We start from the raw sequence: 20,823 nt of genomic DNA on the forward strand, positions 1-20,823 counted from the left end.
ACCTGGGTCCATATTATTTTTTATGTGATCCTCCTCCCCAAGCTTTTAGGACACCGGGAACTCCATCTCCCAGGCTATTTGCTTTAATTAAGGGTATGTGGCACACCATCCCCTTCCCTAGGCGTTAAGGCCTCAGGGACCCAATCCCCCAGGGCCTTTCTTTTCGATTAAGGGCAGGGGTGTGTGGCCCTCCTACCCAAGCCTTAGGGGCTCCAGGGGCCCCATCCCACAGGACTTTCTTTTATCAAGGGGAGAGGGACACACATCGCCCCCATTTTAAACCATTATGGGCCCTTGGGACCCAACCCTGGATCCTTTTCTTTTTTAAGGGAAGTGAGTATGCAGCCCCCTTCCCTGAGCCAATAGTGGCCCCCGGGATCCCATACCCCAGGGTCTTAGGTGGGTCCCCAGTGTGAACCCGGGGCACACATAAAAGACTATACTGAAGGCTGCGGGCGAATAACTCAGTGCCACACGGCCCACTAGTTCCCATCTTAGGTGCATCAGGAAACCAGCATTTCTCCCACCTGGCGGGAGCAGTTGTTTTTGCATGCACCCATTTCGAGGGAGCAGTCTGAGTTTCCCTGACCCCAAGAGCGCGGGCAGGGAAACACATATCTGATCACCCCAAAACTTTCAAGGAAGCAGCTGAGATGATGGAGCCGCACAAACACATAGCTAAGCATCACCATATTGCTTCTAAAGAAGACGAGGAAAGAGAAGGTGCAATGAGAAGGAGAAGGAATGGGCCTAATCGTCCTCTGTATTAATTCAAGCCCAAATACAGACTTAATAAAGTCTTTAACAAAGGCATTGTAGAGGTACCAACCACTATAGAGAGTCCAGTGGCATAACGTTTCATTGTTTCTTCATTTTCCACAGTCTCTGCAGGGCTGTTGTCAACACCTTCATCATTATCTTCATACCTCTCTCCTAAATATGTGACAGCTCAGAAACCTGACTCTGAACCAGTAGAAAGGGCCAAGTTTATCCAGTGTTCAGACTTAAGTCCTCGCTCAGTTATTTCCAAGATCATTTACATCATCTTGTACAAGAATGACCTGGAACCAGTTCAGGTATGTTCCGGCAGGTGGCCGTAATGCCTCCTCCAAAACTGCTAGAAAATAAATAGAGAAATAATTTGCTTCTGATGGAATTGGAGCCTCCAGAAATTGTTACACACATATTTGTTTCCAAACTGTAGCCCCTTGTGAGATCTAAGATCATCATTGGGTTTCATTTGTTTCTTGGTGCTCAAACCATAAGTTAGATCCATGCACCTGTGATCATAAATGGGCACTTCATTGGCTGGCTTTAATTTAGGATTAGCTGCTGCAACCTTTAAGGTGTAGTGCACAGCAATCAAGGCCGTTCGTTCCTCTTGGAGAGAAATAGCTAATATGCAGGTTTTCAGATCTCACTTGTTAAAAGTATTTCCCTTGCAGAGACCCTCTTTAAAATGATCAGTTCTACCCTGGGATTTCCCTTTGGTACCTAAGACTTTACAGTCTCTACTTTTAGTATCCGTAGAGGAGGGGCATGTTAAATGTTTGATTCTCAAAACTTTATTTTTGTCAGTTAACTCTTTCAGGATTCTAATATTTCATATCTGAGTCCCAAGTTCCTACCCGAACAGAAAGTTACTTTATCTTTTTTTTCTGAACCACTCTTCAGAACAGAAGAAACTGCACCTATGTGACGCTGTTAGTGCAGTTCAGATCTCTCTATTGCATTCTTTTTTTAATCACAGACTATCAGATACCCTTTTTATGAATTTTGGTGTTTTACGTAAAGGACAAACATGCTCTTCCTTGACCTTACGCCATTGGATCAGGTAGGTAATCTCTATAGCTTATGAGTTCCAAGGAGTTCCATCGCCTGGGGTTATTCATGGTTGTTCCATCCATGGTATGGCAGCTCAATGCACAAAAGTTGAGGGTGCTCCTCTTCAGGATAATTAAAAGATGCCACTTGGGGAATATGTTCAATGTTTGTGTCACATATTGAGACTGGTTATGGGAGATTTAGATGTTTTAGAGTTTGGAACCAGTGTTTTAGTTGTTGTTGGCTCTAATGAAGATTACCAGTAAGTAATCAGGACAAATATGTTTAAGGAAATAATTAGACAGACCAAAAGATTACAAAGAAATATTTATCATTAAGGGGCCGATTCCAATCTCATTGGGAAAGCCCTCCGTCCGAGTCGGATCCAGAGGGTTTTTCGACCGAACCGTGCCCCTGGAGTCCGACCGAGCGAGTACGATGCAGCCGTATGCTGACAGACTCGGGTCGCTCGGATTCCCATAGAAGTCAATGGGAGCCGGTCGTACGACGCGTACACGAGCTGCCATTGACTGAATGGGTACGTTGCGAACAAGGGCACCACCTGTAGTGTGTACGCGTTGGTGCCATCCGCACCATACATGCATGTGTGGGGGGACCCTTGGGTCTCCCCCTGAGACTGATTCGTAAGGCTATGGGTGAAGGGGGGCCGGTACAGACCCCCGAAGTCCGCTTCCCGGTGCGTTTACGTGTCGGAGGCTCCGACTCGATCCGGCTGTCCGAATCGTGCATCATACTGGCTCGGTCGGAAATCGCCACCATTGCATGGCACGGTTTGCTTACGGACGAGATGTACGGAGCGGTTCAGACCCAGAAATGAGTTGGTCGGCGATTTCGCGTTTCTCGCATCGTACTTGCTCGCTCGTACAGCTGTGCGAGTCGGTCGGTAAACACGCGTACGGCTTGTACTTTTTCTGGATGGATTGCGTTCGAAGCCCTTCCGAGCGAGATCGGAATCAGCCCCTAAATGTTTGAAAAGTAATAACTTCAAGAAAAATACATTTTTATTTGAATATAATGTAATGCTTTTGTTTGCAAGCAAAAAAAAAAATGTTTTGCCACCACGCCACCCCATTTTGGACCAGCCATATGCACATCATTCTTGACCCTGCTCCCTATTGGAACAGTCCAGCCTAAACTGCCAGGCCTAGTACAAAAACAATTGGTCCCAATGTGATTATTTCAACATAGATAGTACCCGAAATATATGGAAAATAGACACTCAAAGATGTGCAAAACTGTTGAATTTTATCATTTGTTTGATCATAAGTACATTCTATTTTTTAGAAATTCTGATAAGTTGCTCCAGAGAGTTGGAAAGTGATTAGAAAAAAGTGATTGTGGTAAAGATCAAGTAGAAGACAAAGATTATAGGTAAAATCAATATATACAAATCCGTATGAAAAATGCCTATCCGAAATTCATAAATATATCTTCCTTAGCAAATTATGTCTTGGAGCAAAGATACGAAACGTATTTCTGGTATAGGTAATAGGTATGTGTCGTGAGTAGGAAAGCTTTTGATAAAAAGTGCACATTATAGAGGTCAAGTAGAAGACAAAGATTATAGGTATAATCAATGTATACAAATTCATGTGAAAAATGCCTATCCGGAACTTCCTTTTAATACTGATCTACAATATCTTCCTTAGCAAATTATGTATTTCTGGTATAGGTAATAGGTATGTGTCGACGTTTTGACCCCAAATGGAAGGTAGGCCAATTAACTCCTTAATAAGGGGTCTTCATCAGGACAGGGTGAAGAGCAACCTGTATAATAAATAAAATGAGGGAGATTAAATCAGTTCCAAGTTCTAAGGAGTTTCTGTGTAGGGTACTGATAATAGGGGAATAACTCAATCATCATTATTAGAGCACGGCACTGTCACCCGTAGGGGTATCTGAATGCTGGGGTGTGAGGTTTCAGTAGAAAAGTCAAGTCCTGAGGAAACGGCAGAGTGAGGGAAGAAGCAAGCAGAAAAAGGCAAAATAGAAGGCAGAAAAACGAGTGAGCAGAAATAGCAAAACAAAGGGCAGAAAATGAGGAGAAAAAAGCAAAACAGAGGGCAGGAAATGAAACAGAAAAGGCAAAACAGAGCAGAATAGGGAAAAACAGAGGGAAGAAAAACTAGCAGAAAAGGCAAAATAGAGGACAGGAAAAAGGCAAAACAGAGGGCAGAAAAATGAGCAGCAAAAGGTAAAACAGAGGGCAGAAAAACAATTAGTAAAATGAAAAACAGCGGGCAGAATAACGAGCAGAAAAGGCAATAGGGTCACGCTGTGGCCTCCACTGAGTAGGTCCTGGGGGGAAGATGGGGCCCTGGGTGGCAGGAGGAGGGAAATGGCAGGAGGAGGGAAGCGGTGAGAAATGGAAAGAAACCAGCAGAAAAAGACAAAACAGAGGGCAGAGAAACAAGCAGAAAAGGCAAAACAGACAGCAGAAAAACAAGCAGAAAAGGCAAAAAATAGCAGAAGAGGGCAAAACAGTGGGCAGAAAAATTTGTATAAATGGCAAAATAGAGGACAGAAAAACTAGCAGAAAAGACAAAATGAAGAGCAGAAAAACACACAGAAAAGGCAAAACAGAGAGCAGAACAAACTACCAGAAAAGGCAAAACAGAGCAGAGGAGGGCAAAACAGAGGGCAGAAAAATGAGAAGAAAAAGCAAAATGGAGAGCAGAAATGAACAAAAAGGCAAAACACAGCAGGAAACGAGCAGAGAAGACACAAACAGAGGGCAGCAGGTAGACAGGGAGCAGAGGGTAGTGGACTGCAGGCAAGCTGGACAGAAGAACTGTCTCAGGGGGAGCTGGCATGAGGACCTGCTCCTTTCAATGATATGAAACATGACTGACCTACTCCTTCTCAATCGGGAATTACAACTTATAAGTTTAATAAAGAATCCCCAAAGCTAACCTATGAGAGGGGTAAGCCTCACAGTAGTGAAAAATGAAATTAGGTGTTTTCCACTAGCAGGACATGCAAAACTTATTAGTACATGTCCTACCTTTTAATTACTCAGCACTCTGCCCTATGGGCTACCTAGGGCCTTTCAAGCGGTGACTTATATGTAATCAAATGGGAGTTTAGGGCTTGACAGGGGGTTTTAAATGCCGTGTCGACATGGCAGTGTATATTGTACACACAGGCTCTACAGCGGGAGGCCTGAGATGTTGAATGTGCTACTTGTGTGGGTGGCACAAACAGTTTTGCAGGCCCACTACTAGCATTTAATGTACAGGCCTTGGGCACACGTGACCCCGTGTACTGGCACTATATTAAATATGCCAAACAGGTGGATGTATCGCTTAAGCTATGTTTATAGGAGAGAGCACATGCACATTAGCAATAGATAGCAACGGTAAAGTGCTCAAAGATCTAAAGCTAACAAAAACAAGACCAGAAAAAGAGGAGGAGGAAGGCAAAAAGTTAGGGGTGACCCTTCAGAGAGGGCCATTTTTCAACATGCCACTAATCTAATTCCTCTACACTTCAAATCTCTGCTCCTCTTTGAATCCCCTCAATGCTTTAAATTTGTATGATACTGCATGCCTCTTCCACCCTTGGAGTTTGTTTCAGTTCAGGAGCAGCTCCCCTCCACAGTGGCCAGTCTTCCTTATCTGTGTCTATAAAGCAGATAGAAGAGTCTTGAAAGCCTTTTTGCATTAAGCCTCAGACCAGGATGGGCAGACACAGTGTTTCCTCCATCTGTGATTTTTACATGTTTGGTATGGATATTGTACACCAAATGTTCCATTAGGCATGACTTCTACTCAACCTCCTCCTTTGCAAGCATTTTTAATTCTCACTGAAATTTAACTTTCTGTTTGTCTTAGAACCCAAGTTGCAGAATCATTTCTGAAAAATACATAGTAGGTGTTAGACCTGTCAGCCTTAGGGTGGCTTTCCCCTAAATGTGTTGCCTCTTCCCCTCCTGTGTACTGACATTTGTTTTTGTTGGTTTTAGGACTACTTCTAACCAGTGCTAAGGTGGTTGTGCTCACTCATTAAAATATGATAAAATGGGCCTACATCTTATTAGCACATATAATTTACTGATAGGTCTCTCTTAAAGTGATAGAACATGACCTCAGGGCCTTTAAATTATCTGCCACTAGTGGGCCTGCAACACTTATTGTGTCACCTACTTAAGTAGCCTTTTAAAACATGCCCCAGGCTTGCCATTGCAGCCTGTGTGCAGTTTTAAACTGCCCATTCGACCTGACAAATAAGCCCTTTGCCAGGCTTACAATTTGCTTCTTAATACATAGAATCACCCTAAGGAAGTCCCTAAACAGCCCGCAGGGAATTATCTGGAAAGGTAAAAAGTTTTATTATTCATTTTTCTGGGTGCAGCTAGGCAGGAAATGTTTGATCCCCCTGAAACAGAACCATCACAGGATAACTTTGGAGTATAGGGAAAGTATTGGGATGCTGCGAAAAGACTTGAAATACAGTATTCAGAAGAACCTAATGCAGTGGTTGAGAGATTTATTTTGTTCATGAAAACAAAGCTGAGAGGGATCCATTGATGAATATAGAGCAACTCCAAGGAGTTTTGCATATTCCAGTAACTTTGAATCAAAAATTAATACTTATTCAAGAGATTCGTTGTCATTAGAAAGTTTCAGTAAAAACATTCTGGAACAATTATTATGTTTTTGTAATCCCACACTAATGGAATCTATACATATTGCTAAAGGTATTGAGTGATCCAGGCATTCATCAAGGGTTTTAGCGAGAGTTGAAACAGTATGTGAAATGGGTGCCAGCACAATACATATAGAGGAGAGGAAAGTAAACTAGTATCTGAGAGGCAGAAAGTGATTTTGTGTTATCATTGTGGTTCAGAAGTGCATTTCAGTAATTCCTACATTTGTACAACTAGCAGTGAAGAGTACATTTGGACATGGTCCCTTTTTTGGAAGTTGAAAATCTATAGCAAGATAAAGCTGTAGGATGCAGCCAATGAGGTGTTTGTGAGTGTGCTGAGGCAGCTCATTTGAAATGTAAGTGGGGCTGTCCACTTGCCATCCTAATGTGGTGGGCGGATAAACACTATTACGATGGCTGTGGGACCTCCACCGACGGGCTGTAAGTGGCAGTCCCAAAGTCATCTTAATCAGGCCCTAAAAAACATAATGTGAAATTAATGGAATTGTAACAATTTAAGAAAAACAATATTTAACCTTACATTTTAAAATGTAACTCTTTAAAAAATAATTACTTGTACCATAACTTAAATATAAATCATTATCTAAAATATACAACTAATATCAAATGCTTTAAAAATCCCCAAATCGCCCTACCCTCCTATAAACCCAACATCCCACTAATAAAAATATCTTTAATCATCTTATTAAAAGAATAAAAACTTAAAGTTCATAAAATAATTTATCCCAAAAATATATTTTGTACACATTTTTTATTTACAAATTAAATTTAAATGAAATGTAAACATTGTTTAAAAAAAATGAAAACTAATTGATAATTAGAATAAAAATATTACTAAATATTAAAATGATACATTAATACATGTTTTAAATATTTCTTTTATAATTACCATAAACACAAATATACATAAAATTATGTAACATAAACATACAATTAAATAAATAATAACTACAAAGCTTTTAAACTAAGACTGTATAAAACATAATTTATAACTTGCAATAAATAAATGTTAACATTAAAACATTATCAAAAAGCCAAAAAAACTATTTTTACCTTTACATATATGTAAAGTTTTGTCTTTGAAAATGTTAAAATTACTTAATAAATATGTAATTTTTATATTATCTGAATAAAATTAATATTTACATAAATATATTCTATAAATCTCTTCACCTTTTTCCCCGATAAATCCAAAATTCTGAATTTTTTTTAATATACATGTTTTTGTTTTGAAAATTTTGAAAGAAAACAAGCATACATGATATAATCATAAACAGTTTTCAATACAATAACATTTTAATATAAATAAACATAACATCAAAAATTTTAAAATTAAACACATAAAATACATTTTACAACTACCGGAATGTATTATAATGACATTAAAAACAAACCTAAAAATTAGATGCTTACACTCAAATTTGTTTGACAAAATATATTTAACGTCATGATGACCCTGCAATATGATTTTTGTATCACAATTTTTTTTAGATTCCGTCTCAAAACTGTTACCTCCCTATCAAGTGGGCCCCAAGTGTTACATGTGGCTCAACAGACTTCACAAGCAGAATTTGACAGTGTGATGTCACAGGAGGCCCATAGCAGCCCTCATCCCGCACTTTTTGAAGGAGCCACCACTGCCCATTCAGGTCAGCCTATTTTTTATTTTTGGGAGGAATTTCACACCTCTTTCATACCTATTCTAGGCTGATCACTGGATGGGCTACTACTGGAGAGCTAATGAAAATGTGTCTCCAAGAACGTCGGACAGGAAAAGGCAACTTTCAAAAGTAACTTTTCTTTAATATTTATTTAAAATACGATTTCACCTCTAAATTGAATTGTTAATTACTATTCAAAATTGTGGTTACATTTTTTTTCTAGCTTGTCCCACTCCCAAGATGCAGAATCAGTACTCTGGTTTTCTACATAAGACAGATAGGCCTGTCACAATGAAAATAGCTATTAGGGCATTGTCACTGTGGGGACATGGTAATATTAATTTTCTATACGTCCCACTCTACCTTGTGAGCTATAAGGCCTACATATGGGTGACTTACTAATATTTAAAAGCGAGATTTGTACTTCTCAAAAGGGTTATTTTAACAAATCACACTGTCGCAGTCAGGCTACACAGGGTTGGCCTGATGCCATATTTTCTCTTGTCACACTAGTGGATGCCACAATAAGTGCTGCAGTCTACAGGTGACAGATAACTTTTCATACCTTGAGTGCATCATATACCATGCATCATATACCATGGCCTTATAGAAAAGCTAAATACTCCTATCAGGGATTAGCCAATTTCTCCATGATTTAAGGGTTGGGGGACCCTACACTTACTGCCCACTGGACAATACCCCAGTGTGCAGAGACTAAAAGCCAGTAGTAAAACAAGGTCTGGCAAAGGGCATAAAATCTGGGGTGACCACACAGAAAAGGCAGATTTCTTACAAAATCTTTTCAAAATCAATTCTTAAATATTAAATACAAATACATATCGCCAAATATTTTTATTGCTTTTATCTTTGAACAATTAATGATGGCTAAGTGAGCAATGGGTAGATGTTGCAAGACATGGATTCTGTGGAAGGTTTGAGACATCTCAAGTTTGTAGGCATTCACAAATTCTCCATGACCCATTCCCATCCTTAATAAAAAAGTTATTCCTCTAAAAGTCAGAAGTAAATCTGTTCTCATGATTTGAATTGGATAAGACCACTCTGAATTTTGATTAGAGTGTTGTGAAAATATTTTCCCTATCAAAAAAAAATAAGAGTTACATTTCACTGATGAAAATGCATTTTTGTTTGTGCATTCACTCACTATTTACAATTACTCAGCCAGATCTGCTGGTGCATAAATATATTTAAAACTACAAAACATTTCCAGGAGTACTTTTGGAAGCCTGCAACTATCTTCGGGCTATATGTATTCTGAGGAGCTTTTGTGAATGTACAAAATTCATAAATCTGCACCTTTTCTGGGTAGTAAACCTGCAAGTTCAGAGCCACCTTGTTGTGTGAAATAGGCTCTGAATATTGTAAAGTTAATATGATTAAATGGTGTATATCTCTTGTAGTCCCAAAGCCCACTAAATGGCTCTAAAAAGAAGTCTGTTTTCAGATAATATGTTTTAAAAATCACATAGAAACACACTTATATAACCCCACTACGTCTTTATCAATCACATGAGAAATTATAAAAAAATATATAGACTTGGAAATCTAGTAGTTCCATAAAATGTGTGCATTACACTAAGGTCCTGTTTTCAGGTTGGATGGTCTTACCAATAGTGCATTTTCCGGAGGAACAGCAGATTCACTTACTGAATTTACTTCGTTCTGGATTATATTTTCTTCAGGAACTGGAAGATTTTTTTTATTTTTACCCAAACCTAAATAAATGCCTAAATAGATTATGAGAATCTACCTAGGGAAAACTATCCTTAATCTTGAATTTTGAAATCCAATAGGTGCCACATTGTATATCCTTCTGTCAAGCACTATTTGGGTGCTCCAAAATTCTAGGGAAATTAAGAGATTTTTATGGCTTCTACCAGCTAAAATCTGCTTTTTCCAACTGCTCTGCGGGTCCCTTTTGCAGGTCTATGTTTATAAAGAGAAATGTGAGTCTCCAGAAAATCATGATGTATGTAGCTAGAACACCAGAAGGGGTGGAGGCCTAAAGGAAGTGACCTAGGTACTGTTATGGTTAATAAACGTCAATAAAGACACCAAAAATTTGCTGATGCAAAGTCATCCTGTGTGCCCTGTGCACCCCCATTTTTTGCTGAATGGTACTTGTGGTAACTGACTGACTGTGTCCCTGGACTCTGTTGACAGGTTCAGGCCAGTGCTTCGTTGAAAACACAAGTGAAAACACGCACATGCATTAGGGTACACTCTCTGTTAGTGTACACCTATAATTGGCATGACCTTCCCTCTAATTCCCTAGTAGATAATAAGGCAAGGGGGATTAAAACTACCTTTTAATCCCTAGTATTATAATAGGTCGTGGACGTTTCGGGACCAGCAGCCTTTGTTGCACTTGCATGTGTGCACTGCTAAGTGCCAGAGGTCATTTTTAAAGCAGCCCTGCTCTGCAGCACTGCTTTGAAATGTAAATTGCACCCAAACTCAACTTTGGTGGTAGGCGCACTTAAAAAGTGATAATCTTTTTACATATTAGGTACCCCCTGTGTCTCCCCTGGATGTCCCAGGGGTGAGGTGTCATGTAATTATAAGCAGAGTCCTTATAGAAGATGTTTTATATGCCACGGGGATAGAGACATTGCACGTTGCAATTCCCCCATTGTAGTAAAAGCCCTCCCAAAATCAACTTTGGTGCTATGAGCACTGTGGGGTGAGGATCCACAATATGTTTACATATCCAGGACCCCCAATGTCTTCTCTGGTGTCCAAGGGGTGGGAAGTCATGTAATTATAAGCAGGACCTTTATGAAAGATGTTTTATTCGCCCTGGTGATGGACAAATTGTAGACTTTATTTTTCCATTGGAGATACCTAACCCCATAGGAAAACATTCAATAGTTTATGGATGCATAAATATTGGTAGGAATTGAATGAAATATAATTCAAAGACTCAGAAGAATAGTAGTGATAAATCCAACAATATGCCTTTGCTGAATGTATCCTAAATTGAACAGAATAGACGTTATGAGACTTTCTTGTCTGTTAGCCAAATTTCAGCCTTTCTGCTGTGTTTCCTGATTGGTCAGAGTTGACGGGATTAGCCAGGTGTTTTTGATAAAGTGATAAGTGGCTCACCAGGGGAGAGGCTATCTGCTGAAGAGGGCTCTGCCACACAGGAATGCCTGAACAGGGGGAGGGTTGTAAAGGATAGGCAGGGAATGCCATGCCTACCTACACCCATTCTCTGTGACACAGCCAGACAGCAGGCTTAAAGGAAGGAATCTGCAGATGTTAAGAAGAGGAGAGCTGTAGAAATGAGCCACACTGGAGTTTGGCTTAGCTAGTTCTTGCTTCTCTGCTGATATTCCAGCCATCGTGACATTTGGAGGAATGGTTTCTGGGACAAGAATATGCCACACTTTGGAGGAAGTTGTCATGCTCTGGGGTGTTGCCCTGCACCTCATTGACAGGAGTGCTCTCCTGCTTGACTCCAGAGAACACCCAATAAATATGTGATAAGTGCAGAGCCTCTCAGATCTGCTGCTTGAAACTAAGTTAAAAAAAAGAAGGCTTGCCATGCTGGAAACTTGATTTGCACAATCAGGCTCTGCATTCTGAGTGACTGTGGCTGCTCCACTGTCTGGAACTACAGCCCTGTGAATGTACCTTGCATCAAAATGATTAAAGAGTGGACTCCCTGCAAGCTACAGGTTAACAGATTTCACCACCAAGAGTCCCCAGCCTGACGTGCATCCAGTGGGCTTTTAAGAATTTGGCCAGGTGCATTGTGGCAATTGTGGTCTCAACCTTCCAAGGACCATCCAGGATATTTTTGACCCGTGGTTTTGTGTTTTGGACACTTTGAACCCACAAGGAGACCTTCAGGAAACACCTCCTGAAATTTGGAGAACTTTTCAGAAAAAACTCCAGAAGGTGACCGACTCAACTGGGAGAGCCAAGCCGGCCTTTTTCAACCACTACCCCGCCTGGACTGCTGGTACGTACCGCTGAAAAGCTCTGGAGCTCCGACTTCCAGGATTTGACCGGAGCTTTGCAGAAACTCAAGCCGGTGAACCCTGTGCAAATCCAGCCTGTTGAGTCGCTGTGAGGGGTGTTGGAAGCAAAAGCTCCAGAAAAGGTTCTAAGTGCGAAGGTATCATTTTGACTGGGGCCTCCCCCCTAGTGCATCCGGTCAGGACTCCATCTCAGTTGGTCTGAAACTTTCACTTTATCCAACTCAATCACGCTCAGATGTCCCAAAGTGGCGCCATAGGCTTTTAAGCACTATAAAGTGGTAATATTTAAACATTTTTGTTGTTTTGTTATCATTTTAAAGATAACATTATTTCCTATTTTTATAAATTGGTGTAGGATTTTTATTATGTGTTGTGTCTTAATTATTTACTGAATTGTTGCTTTTAAATGCTTTACATACCTGTCTCTGAAGTTGAGCCTTCTTGCTTACAGTCAAGCTACCAAGGATTGAGCATGGGAATAAGTTAGAGAGAAGTATATTGAGCCCTAGACCGTGTTAGTGTCCTTATTGCCAGTGGTAGATGCACATTTACCACTACTAATAACACACTTTCCAACAACTGCCACTTCTCTGTAGCTGGATTTGTCGCAGTGTCAAACGTCGTCGCCTGCACTCTGAATTCAACTTGCATGTGGAATAATATAACCTGTCTCCATGAAGTTGAATATTAAGCTGTTTCTTTAAGTCTTTGGCACAAAGTATCCATCCGCGTCTGTGTTCCAGCTAGTAATGGCTCTATAACGCGAGGCAATGCAATGGCTGTGTTTACGAAACAGATTGGTAGCAATCATAAGCAATACAAGACAAATATGAGTGAATGTTTTCCCATTTCCAAATGCAGCTTTTAAATTGGCACAGTCTGAAAAAAGCAATCTCTGTATTTCAATGTGTTTGCTTCTTCTTACGAATCCATTTTTGTAAGTGCTTCGTCCTGCACAGTCAAGTCCTTTCAAAGGAGTCAGTCAGTTTCTCACTCTTAATGAAGCCCTTACGGATCAAATAGAGAAAGGGCTGTTCCGTATTTTCTTTTTCGTCTCAAGAATTTAAACTATAGACTGTCAATTTTGATGCCAGATATAATTTGAATAATGGTTCCATACTTCCATTTCTCGTCAAAGTCCGCATGACGTTTTTCTTTCTCTCATATTCCCGCCTTTCTCGTCCTCTCCCTTTCAAAGACTGGGCATTTTTTACTATGTTCCATATCCGTGTTAAAATTGCACTCATCATGCAAGAAGAGCGCTTGTTCTACCACCGAGCGTGGAATTATTTCTGTGGACACGTCTCGAACAAGCTGGTTTGTCGAATATTTCATCTTTTTTTGCGTCCCTTCCACGTTGCTGCAGTCCAACCACATCAGAATTTCCGGAAGTTTAAAATGTCAACTTTCTGAAATAACAGATGACGGACTCTTTGAATTGACATTTTGTACTGATGCATTTTTCTCGTCCTGTGACCTACAACACAGAGAAAAATGAAAGCCGCAGCAGCTGTATTTTCTGGCAGTTACATTCTGCAGAATGCCAGCAAGATTTAAAAACATTCTGGATAATCGCCTAGATTACCTCTGGTGGGCGACATAGAGCAAAAAGCAAGCATTGTCTCTACAAACAGAAAGTGGCTACTATTAGAAACATGAACATTTAAAAATGGTATCTCCCAACTCTCTTCCTGTATAGGAGAAGCATATGCAAAGTTCAGTAGTTTCATTTCAGTACTTTGGTTTTTTTTCATGCCTCATGTTTATTTTTGACAGTAAACGCATAACAAAACAGTTTGGCAACTAATATTATGATCTCTTGAATGTTACTGCCACTAGGATATTTTAATGTAATCCCGCACACGGTGGATAGTGAGCAAAGTCATGAGAATCTCAATCTGTGAGCATAAGTGTGTGTTACTTGCACAAACTTTATCAACGGATTTCAGATGAGCTGAAATCTGATTGCAAGGGACAAGCAAGTTGAGGGTTACAAGTTCAGTTTAAAAGAGAGGGTAAGAAAGAACAAAACTGGCCACATCACGAGACGTCTGTTATGTGGTGCGGGGTACATGATCTCCGATTCCTACAAGTATATAAATATCAAATAACAGGCATTACAAGTTATTCCATCCAGAATCGGGAATAATGTGTGGATCAGGGAATACTGGGTCCTTTCCACGTCATCACAACATCATGGTCAATTACCAGAACCTTTTACTGTGCCATTTGCTATCTCCTTTGAGCAGGGGTGCAGTGCTGAGGGTCGGTGGTCAGGGGCTGGCAAGAGTGCTCTGCAGTGCCAGGCCATGCTGGCAGGACCATTGCCTGCTCACTGTGTACTGCTGAATGGGTCAAGCAGGGGCTGGGCTGTGACACTGCTTACAGCCACTGATTGGAGTTTAACTGGGTGTGGAGCAGCACTCAGGGCTGGCTTTAGGGCAGTGCGACTGGTGTGGCCGCACTGGGCGCTGACCTGTAGGGGGGAGGAACACTGTACTAAGGAGGGGCTCTGTGTTTAGCAACTTCTTATAATTTAAAAATGCCTGCTACAGAGTTCCTTATGCATGGGGCAGCAATTAAAATGTCAAGATAATTCTTGTGATTAATGTTCCTGCTAGAGAAAGAGTTCAGAGTTTTGTCTAGTGGCAGTTTTGACTCACCATAAAGTAGCACAGAGGGTTGATATGCCTGCTGCAAAGAACAGATCTGCATTTATGAGGCTAGGTGAGTGGATTAGTAAAGCCAGCCTTTACCAGTGCTTTAAAACAAATATAATGTATGTGAGAGATGAGCTATGGAGAGATGAGAGCACTTTTGCCAGATGGTAGTGAGGGAATCCGAGGAGAAGGTCATTGGAAGAGGGGTGCCAAAAAAGACTGTAGCCCTGTGCCACCAACGCTAAAGCTGGCCCTGGCGGCACTGGTTGAATCCAGACTCAGTGCTTCCAGACCCAATTTTACCAGACTTGAGTTTTGTGGGCCCAGTAATTCCAAATTTGGAAACACCCAAGGATTTGAGATTTCCTGAAGCATTATCCTACTTGGGATACTACTCTAGGCCACTCGTAATGAGGTACATTTTTCTTTGTGGAATCACACAATGAGTATAAGAACATTACTCCGAGTAATACACAATAAATCTAGGCAAAGTTTACAGAGGGTTTCAGGATAATGCGGTACAATGTGATAAATGTATTCACATACATTTTGATTAGCTGCACAGCAAATGTCATGACTTGAATGATGAAAGCAATATGGTATTGATGAGAGATTCCAATAAACTGGCGAGGGCTAATCCCAGAAATCTTGGAGTGTGATGGGCAGAAATTGTCGGGAAAGAAAAGTCCAGCATATTGTCTTCAATCCTGGCTTCAAGATTCTGTACATTGAGGCTTTATCATCCTTTGGGACACAATGATATTGAGTGACCCTGGGATGCCCGACCCTTCCTGAAGGACAACGTACATCTTGAATTCCAGGCTCTGCAAAACATTATTGCACCAACGCTAAAAGCACTTTGAGGCCATGGGAGGGAAGCTAGTAGTGCTTTACAAAAAACACAAAATAAAAAAAAAATTATATCTGCAGAAAGTAACAATTATAGTATGGTCTGTAAAGCTGGGGCTATTAGCATCAGCTAGTGGAATTTGGATATTACAGCCATTGAGGAAAGTATTGGTTTGTGTTGGAAAAATGTTGTATGAGGCCTTTGCAATAGAGCTGTTGTGATTGTTAAGAAGCATAAATCAGTGCCTACCTTAGTTCTGGATTGTGGAAGGAACATGATTTAGAACATGTGATATATAAGAGCAAAGGAAGAGGCCACATGTGAGTTTGAGGATGCTCACCAGCCACCAGCTTGGCAGCCCACCAAAACGCCTGGTAGCCAGTATGGCACTGATACTCACTATCAGTAGACTGATGGAGGACAGGGGCAGGGAATGCATTCTGGCGAGGTTACATGACTGCACTTGGGCTCATGGTGGTATTATCAGATTCCAGATTGCATTTTGCATTATATTATACAGGTAACCACAATTTGATGTGTTTATCTCTGTAGAGTGTGTTTTTAAGCTGACCTTTATTATTGCCCCTCTTTCCGTAATGCCATTCATAGGTGATACTACACAAGTCTTGCCAATTTTTTCTAAAATGAAATTATGAGATTCTTGTTCTTGTACTTTACGAGATTTTGAAGACTATTTCTATTTCAGCTGGTAAGGGGCATGAAGATTATTCAATTATTTTTTTGCTTTTTGTAAAGCGCACGGCTACTCGCATGAGTGTCCCGGCGCTGAGGTCCCGTAACCACTAGTCAGAGAAAGGTTGACTGTTAGAAGGCCTAGTTGAACAGCCAGGATTTTAGTCTCCATTTAAAGGTGCTCTCATCTTTGGTGGCTCATAGATGAAGGGTAAGTGCATTTCAGCTGGAGGCAGCAAGGGCCTAGAAGGATGAGCTGCCCCATTTCTTCCTCCTGGCTTTAGGCACAGCAGCCAGCAAGATGTCTGAGGAGCGCAGAGCTCTAGTTGGAAGGTAATGAATGAATATGTTGGCCAAAAAGTGGGGTCGAGCCTTATACAAAGCTCTGTGAGCCATCCCAAGACCCTTGAAATGAACTCTTTGGCGGAGTGGCAACCAATGCAAATCCTTGAGGTGCAGATGAATGTGGTTATGTTTTCAGAGATTTAGGAGAAGTCAAACTGCAGCAATCTGCACCAGCTGGAGTCTCTTGAGTTAGTACGCTGGAAGGCCCCAGAATAGTGTATTGCCATTATAAGTGCCTGCATGACTTTTTTCTGGCAATGTGAAGGGAGCAAGAATAAAAACTTTTTCAGGGATCTTAGGAGGCTGAAGCATGCTCTTGCCAAACTGTCCACCTGGGGGAAATGAAGGATAGTTTATTGTTGAATTTGACCCCCAGGTTGCGTGCAGCTATGACAAGTATGAGGGGAGAAGGAGCAGAGCTAGACCAAACTCACTGCCCCAGGATTGAGTGGGGTGCCGAAGACTAATACTTCAATCCTACTGGTGTTGCATTGGAGATTGCTCTGTAACATTCACTGAAATACTGCTGACAGGGATGCAGCAAATCTGCTAGGAAAGTCATGTACATATTACATAACATAGGGCTCAGGGCAGATCCCTGAGGGACACCAAATCTTAATGGTTTAGGGGCCTATTAGGATGGCGGGAGGACTTATGTCTGCCCGCCACCCTTGTGGTGCTGGGACCGGCCGCCAGTGGTGCGGCGGTCCCGCACCGGCAAATAGGATGCCACAGTGGCGGTGGCATCCCCCATCCACATCATTGTGGCGGGCGAAATCCGCATGCCTTGCCGCCACGGAAAGGCTGATCCCCGCATGCATAGTAATATGGATGGCGGTGTCTAACAGACACCGCCACCATATTCAAAACTTTTCGCCCGGTCGACTCATCGACCGGGCGGAAAAGCGGCAGACGGTCTTCCCGTCTGCCGTGGTAGACCCCACCAACATAATCAGGCAGGGGGTAAATTGCATACGGGCGGTGGCGATCCGCCCGCTACTATAATAGACCCCTTAGTGTCAGAAGCAAAGGTGGTATCCAAACTGATTGACTTCTGTCAGATAGAAATGATCCAAACCATGTCAAGGCTGCCCCACCTATCCCGATGTTTACTCAGTCGCTGAAGGAGAAAAGGATCGGAGACCGTATTGAATGCCGTGGATAGATCCAAAAGCAATAGGCCACCTGCTGCCCCTGGTCCACTGCTAGCTTGATGGTATGGGATACTTCAATCAAAGTTGCTTCCATACTGTGCCCAGGGTGGAAGCTCAACTGAGATGGATGTAGCAGCTGGTTGGAGCCCAATGACTATTCTTATCTTTTAATAATGTTCTTAAAATGTATGTGAAGACAGATCCTACCAGTACAGTACATGCATTACAAATGAATGATTTAACAGCCATACCTGTGTGTGTTTGCAATAATCATGAGAAATAGCTCACTTTAGGAAATGTTCCTCTTCTGATAAACCGTCTGGAATGCCTATCATACCCCAAAAGGTTTTTCTACCTACAAAAGTCGCAGAAGGTAGATTGCTAAGTATATGAAAACAACAGGCTTGGGCAAAATTTGTGTAATTTCCAGGATATCATCATTACTCTAAATTCTGCGAAATCCCACTATTATTCCTCATGGTGTAATTGTGATCACTCAGGTAAAAATGTTTATCAAGCGGTAAACACAGCAACAAGCATGGACAGAACATGAGAGGCTCTTGTTCGCTGCCCTTGTGCATTTTACTCTAATTTTATAGCGCAAATTGCTTCTTCGCATCAATTTTGGAAGCAAAGTAGCAGTTTGCATTAAAAAAAAGTGCAAAATTTCACTTTTCTGTTTCACATAATTTTCCTAATGGAAATTACATAAATTTCGCACACTTGTAACCATCCTGGAGATTGCTATAATTTATATGGCGCAAATCAGCTGTTTTGTCATATACAGTGTACTTAACAATATCATATAGCAAAATGTTTGCGTGCTCTTTATCAACATTTGTTTTCCTTATTTTGTAGATGCGTCTAACAGACACTGTTAATCCAGGCATTTCATGGACATCTTCAGAAGACACCAACAATAGTTTTGCATCACCCATCAAAATCTCCATCTTGAAGTGACTGCCCAAGCTGCTCTCCACATGGCCTTCCTACTTCTGTCAGCTCTGTTACTGGCCCAGACTCACAGCGCACCGATCGACCACTATGAGATAGAGAATGGGGGACTTCTGGAGATACTGAAAAGTGAAGTAACATTGTTAAGCAATAAAAGTGAACATTATTCAGCACAGGTGAAACCACCAGGTACAAGTCGAAGAATACCTCACACCATCATTATTGGTGTTCGTAAAGGAGGTACCAGGGCTCTCTTGGAAATGTTGGATATTCATCCTAATGTTGTAGTCGCAGCGACAGAAGTTCACTTCTTTGACTGGGATGAGAATTACATGAAAGGAGTAGACTGGTACAGAGGTCTGATGCCATTTTCATATGAAAACCAAATTACAGTAGAGAAGACCCCAGGATATTTTACTTCTCCCTATGCGCCGGAGAGGATCCATGCCATGAATAGCTCTATCAAACTGTTGCTTATCCTCAGAGACCCAACGGAGAGAGTAATATCTGATTACACCCAAGTGTATTACAACAGGCTGGAAAGTCACAAACCTGTTCAACCCTTTGAGAACATCGTAATTAAAAACGGAGAGCTAAATACCAAGTATAAGGCCATTCAGAGAAGCCTTTATGATGTTCATATGGAGAAATGGCTGAAGCATTTCAGCATGGATCAAATTCACATTGTGGATGGAAATACATTGATTAAGGATCCACTTCCTGAATTGCAAAAGGTGGAAAAATTCCTCAATTTGCCGCCCAGGATTGTGCCATCAAATTTTTATTTTAACCAAACTAAGGGATTTTATTGCATTCGAAGTGATGGGCGGGAGAGATGTTTGCACGAGTCCAAGGGTCGCCCGCATCCTGTTGTGAACAGCACTGTCCTGGATCAGCTCCATTCATACTTCAGAGAGCATAACACAAACTTTTATAGAATGGTTAACCATAACTTTAACTGGCACTGAAAGTTTTAAAATAGAGCTATCTCTTGAACTTGCCATTGTAAACAATTCCCGCAGACATTATTGCGCTGTGACTTGTATTAGGTAGAAATAAATGCACTGGTATGAGGATATTGGGCATAGAATAATAAAAGGTGTGCCGAAAGAAATTCAAGTCTGCCTCAATATTCCAATGCTACTAATCAATTTCAAATGTAATGGGTGATCTTAGGACAACACACATTTAATAGGTTTGTTATCAAACATGATGTATTCCCTTATTTGTCACTTTCAATGGTTTAAAGCAATGTCCCTTTTTAAATAAAATCGCACAACTAATTTTCAGCTGTACATACTTGAAAAAAATACTGTAAAATTTACTATGTCGTTTTTGTTGGTAGTAATTTTTTATATCTCGGGTCATGCTAATGTAATTGTACTCATTTCCACAAATCAGATAGCCTGACAATGCATTTGTTGAAATGGGGAGTCTGTAGTGATATAAAGACTTACAAGTCATCTTTGAACTGTTTGTAAATATTATTTTTTAGCATATTAAATATTCACATGTTGCTTATAAAAGAACAGGGACTCAGACGCCCAGATAGTTGAAGTGTTAACAATGGGAACATATTGATAATGTATAATAAAATAACTCAAATGCAGGATAGCACCATAAAATAAGTTTAGATAATGTTGAGTGTATTGAGAAAAGTCAAATATTTCTCAGATTTTGACTAAAATGTAACAATGGTGTCACAAGTTCAAAACAAATGAATTTGTAAAACATAATAAAACTGCAAGCTGAGTAATAGTTTGTCGTTTAACAGTCATTATGGAGATATATATGGATGTACATGCCCCCACGTAAAATATACTCAATATAAAATGTCTTTTCTATGTCACGAAGTACAATTTCAATGTAATTTTTTTTGTATATATCTTTATTGCCATTTAAACAACAAAACCAATCGGTATACATTGGGCAATAATATGTACTCTCGCGTATACCATGAGTATAGCAACGTTGTTGGCA

The 20,823-nt window shown here is 40.8% G+C and overlaps 1 protein-coding gene across 7 annotated transcripts in view; it reads left to right on the forward strand.

Annotated features, from left to right (window-relative positions):
• Positions 1–20,584, forward strand: part of LOC146867489 (heparan sulfate glucosamine 3-O-sulfotransferase 1-like) — a 604,489-nt gene extending 583,905 nt beyond the window's left edge. For 5 of the 7 annotated variants that reach the window (XM_085606185.1, XM_085606184.1, XM_085606181.1 and 2 more), the window contains one exon: positions 18,748–20,584. In XM_085606185.1, coding sequence (XP_085462311.1) covers positions 18,870–19,811 — 942 coding nt within the window. In that variant the 5' untranslated portion in view covers positions 18,748–18,869 and the 3' untranslated portion in view covers positions 19,812–20,584. Of the gene's footprint in view, positions 1–8,007; positions 8,166–18,747 lie in introns of all 7 variants that reach the window. The other 2 variants (XM_085606182.1, XM_085606183.1) reach the window with 1 other exon arrangement.
• The last annotated feature ends 239 nt before the right edge of the window (positions 20,585–20,823 follow it).

This window comes from Triturus cristatus, chromosome 1_2 (assembly GCF_964204655.1).
Source record: "Triturus cristatus chromosome 1_2, aTriCri1.1, whole genome shotgun sequence".
Classification (NCBI taxonomy): Eukaryota; Metazoa; Chordata; class Amphibia; order Caudata; family Salamandridae; genus Triturus; species Triturus cristatus.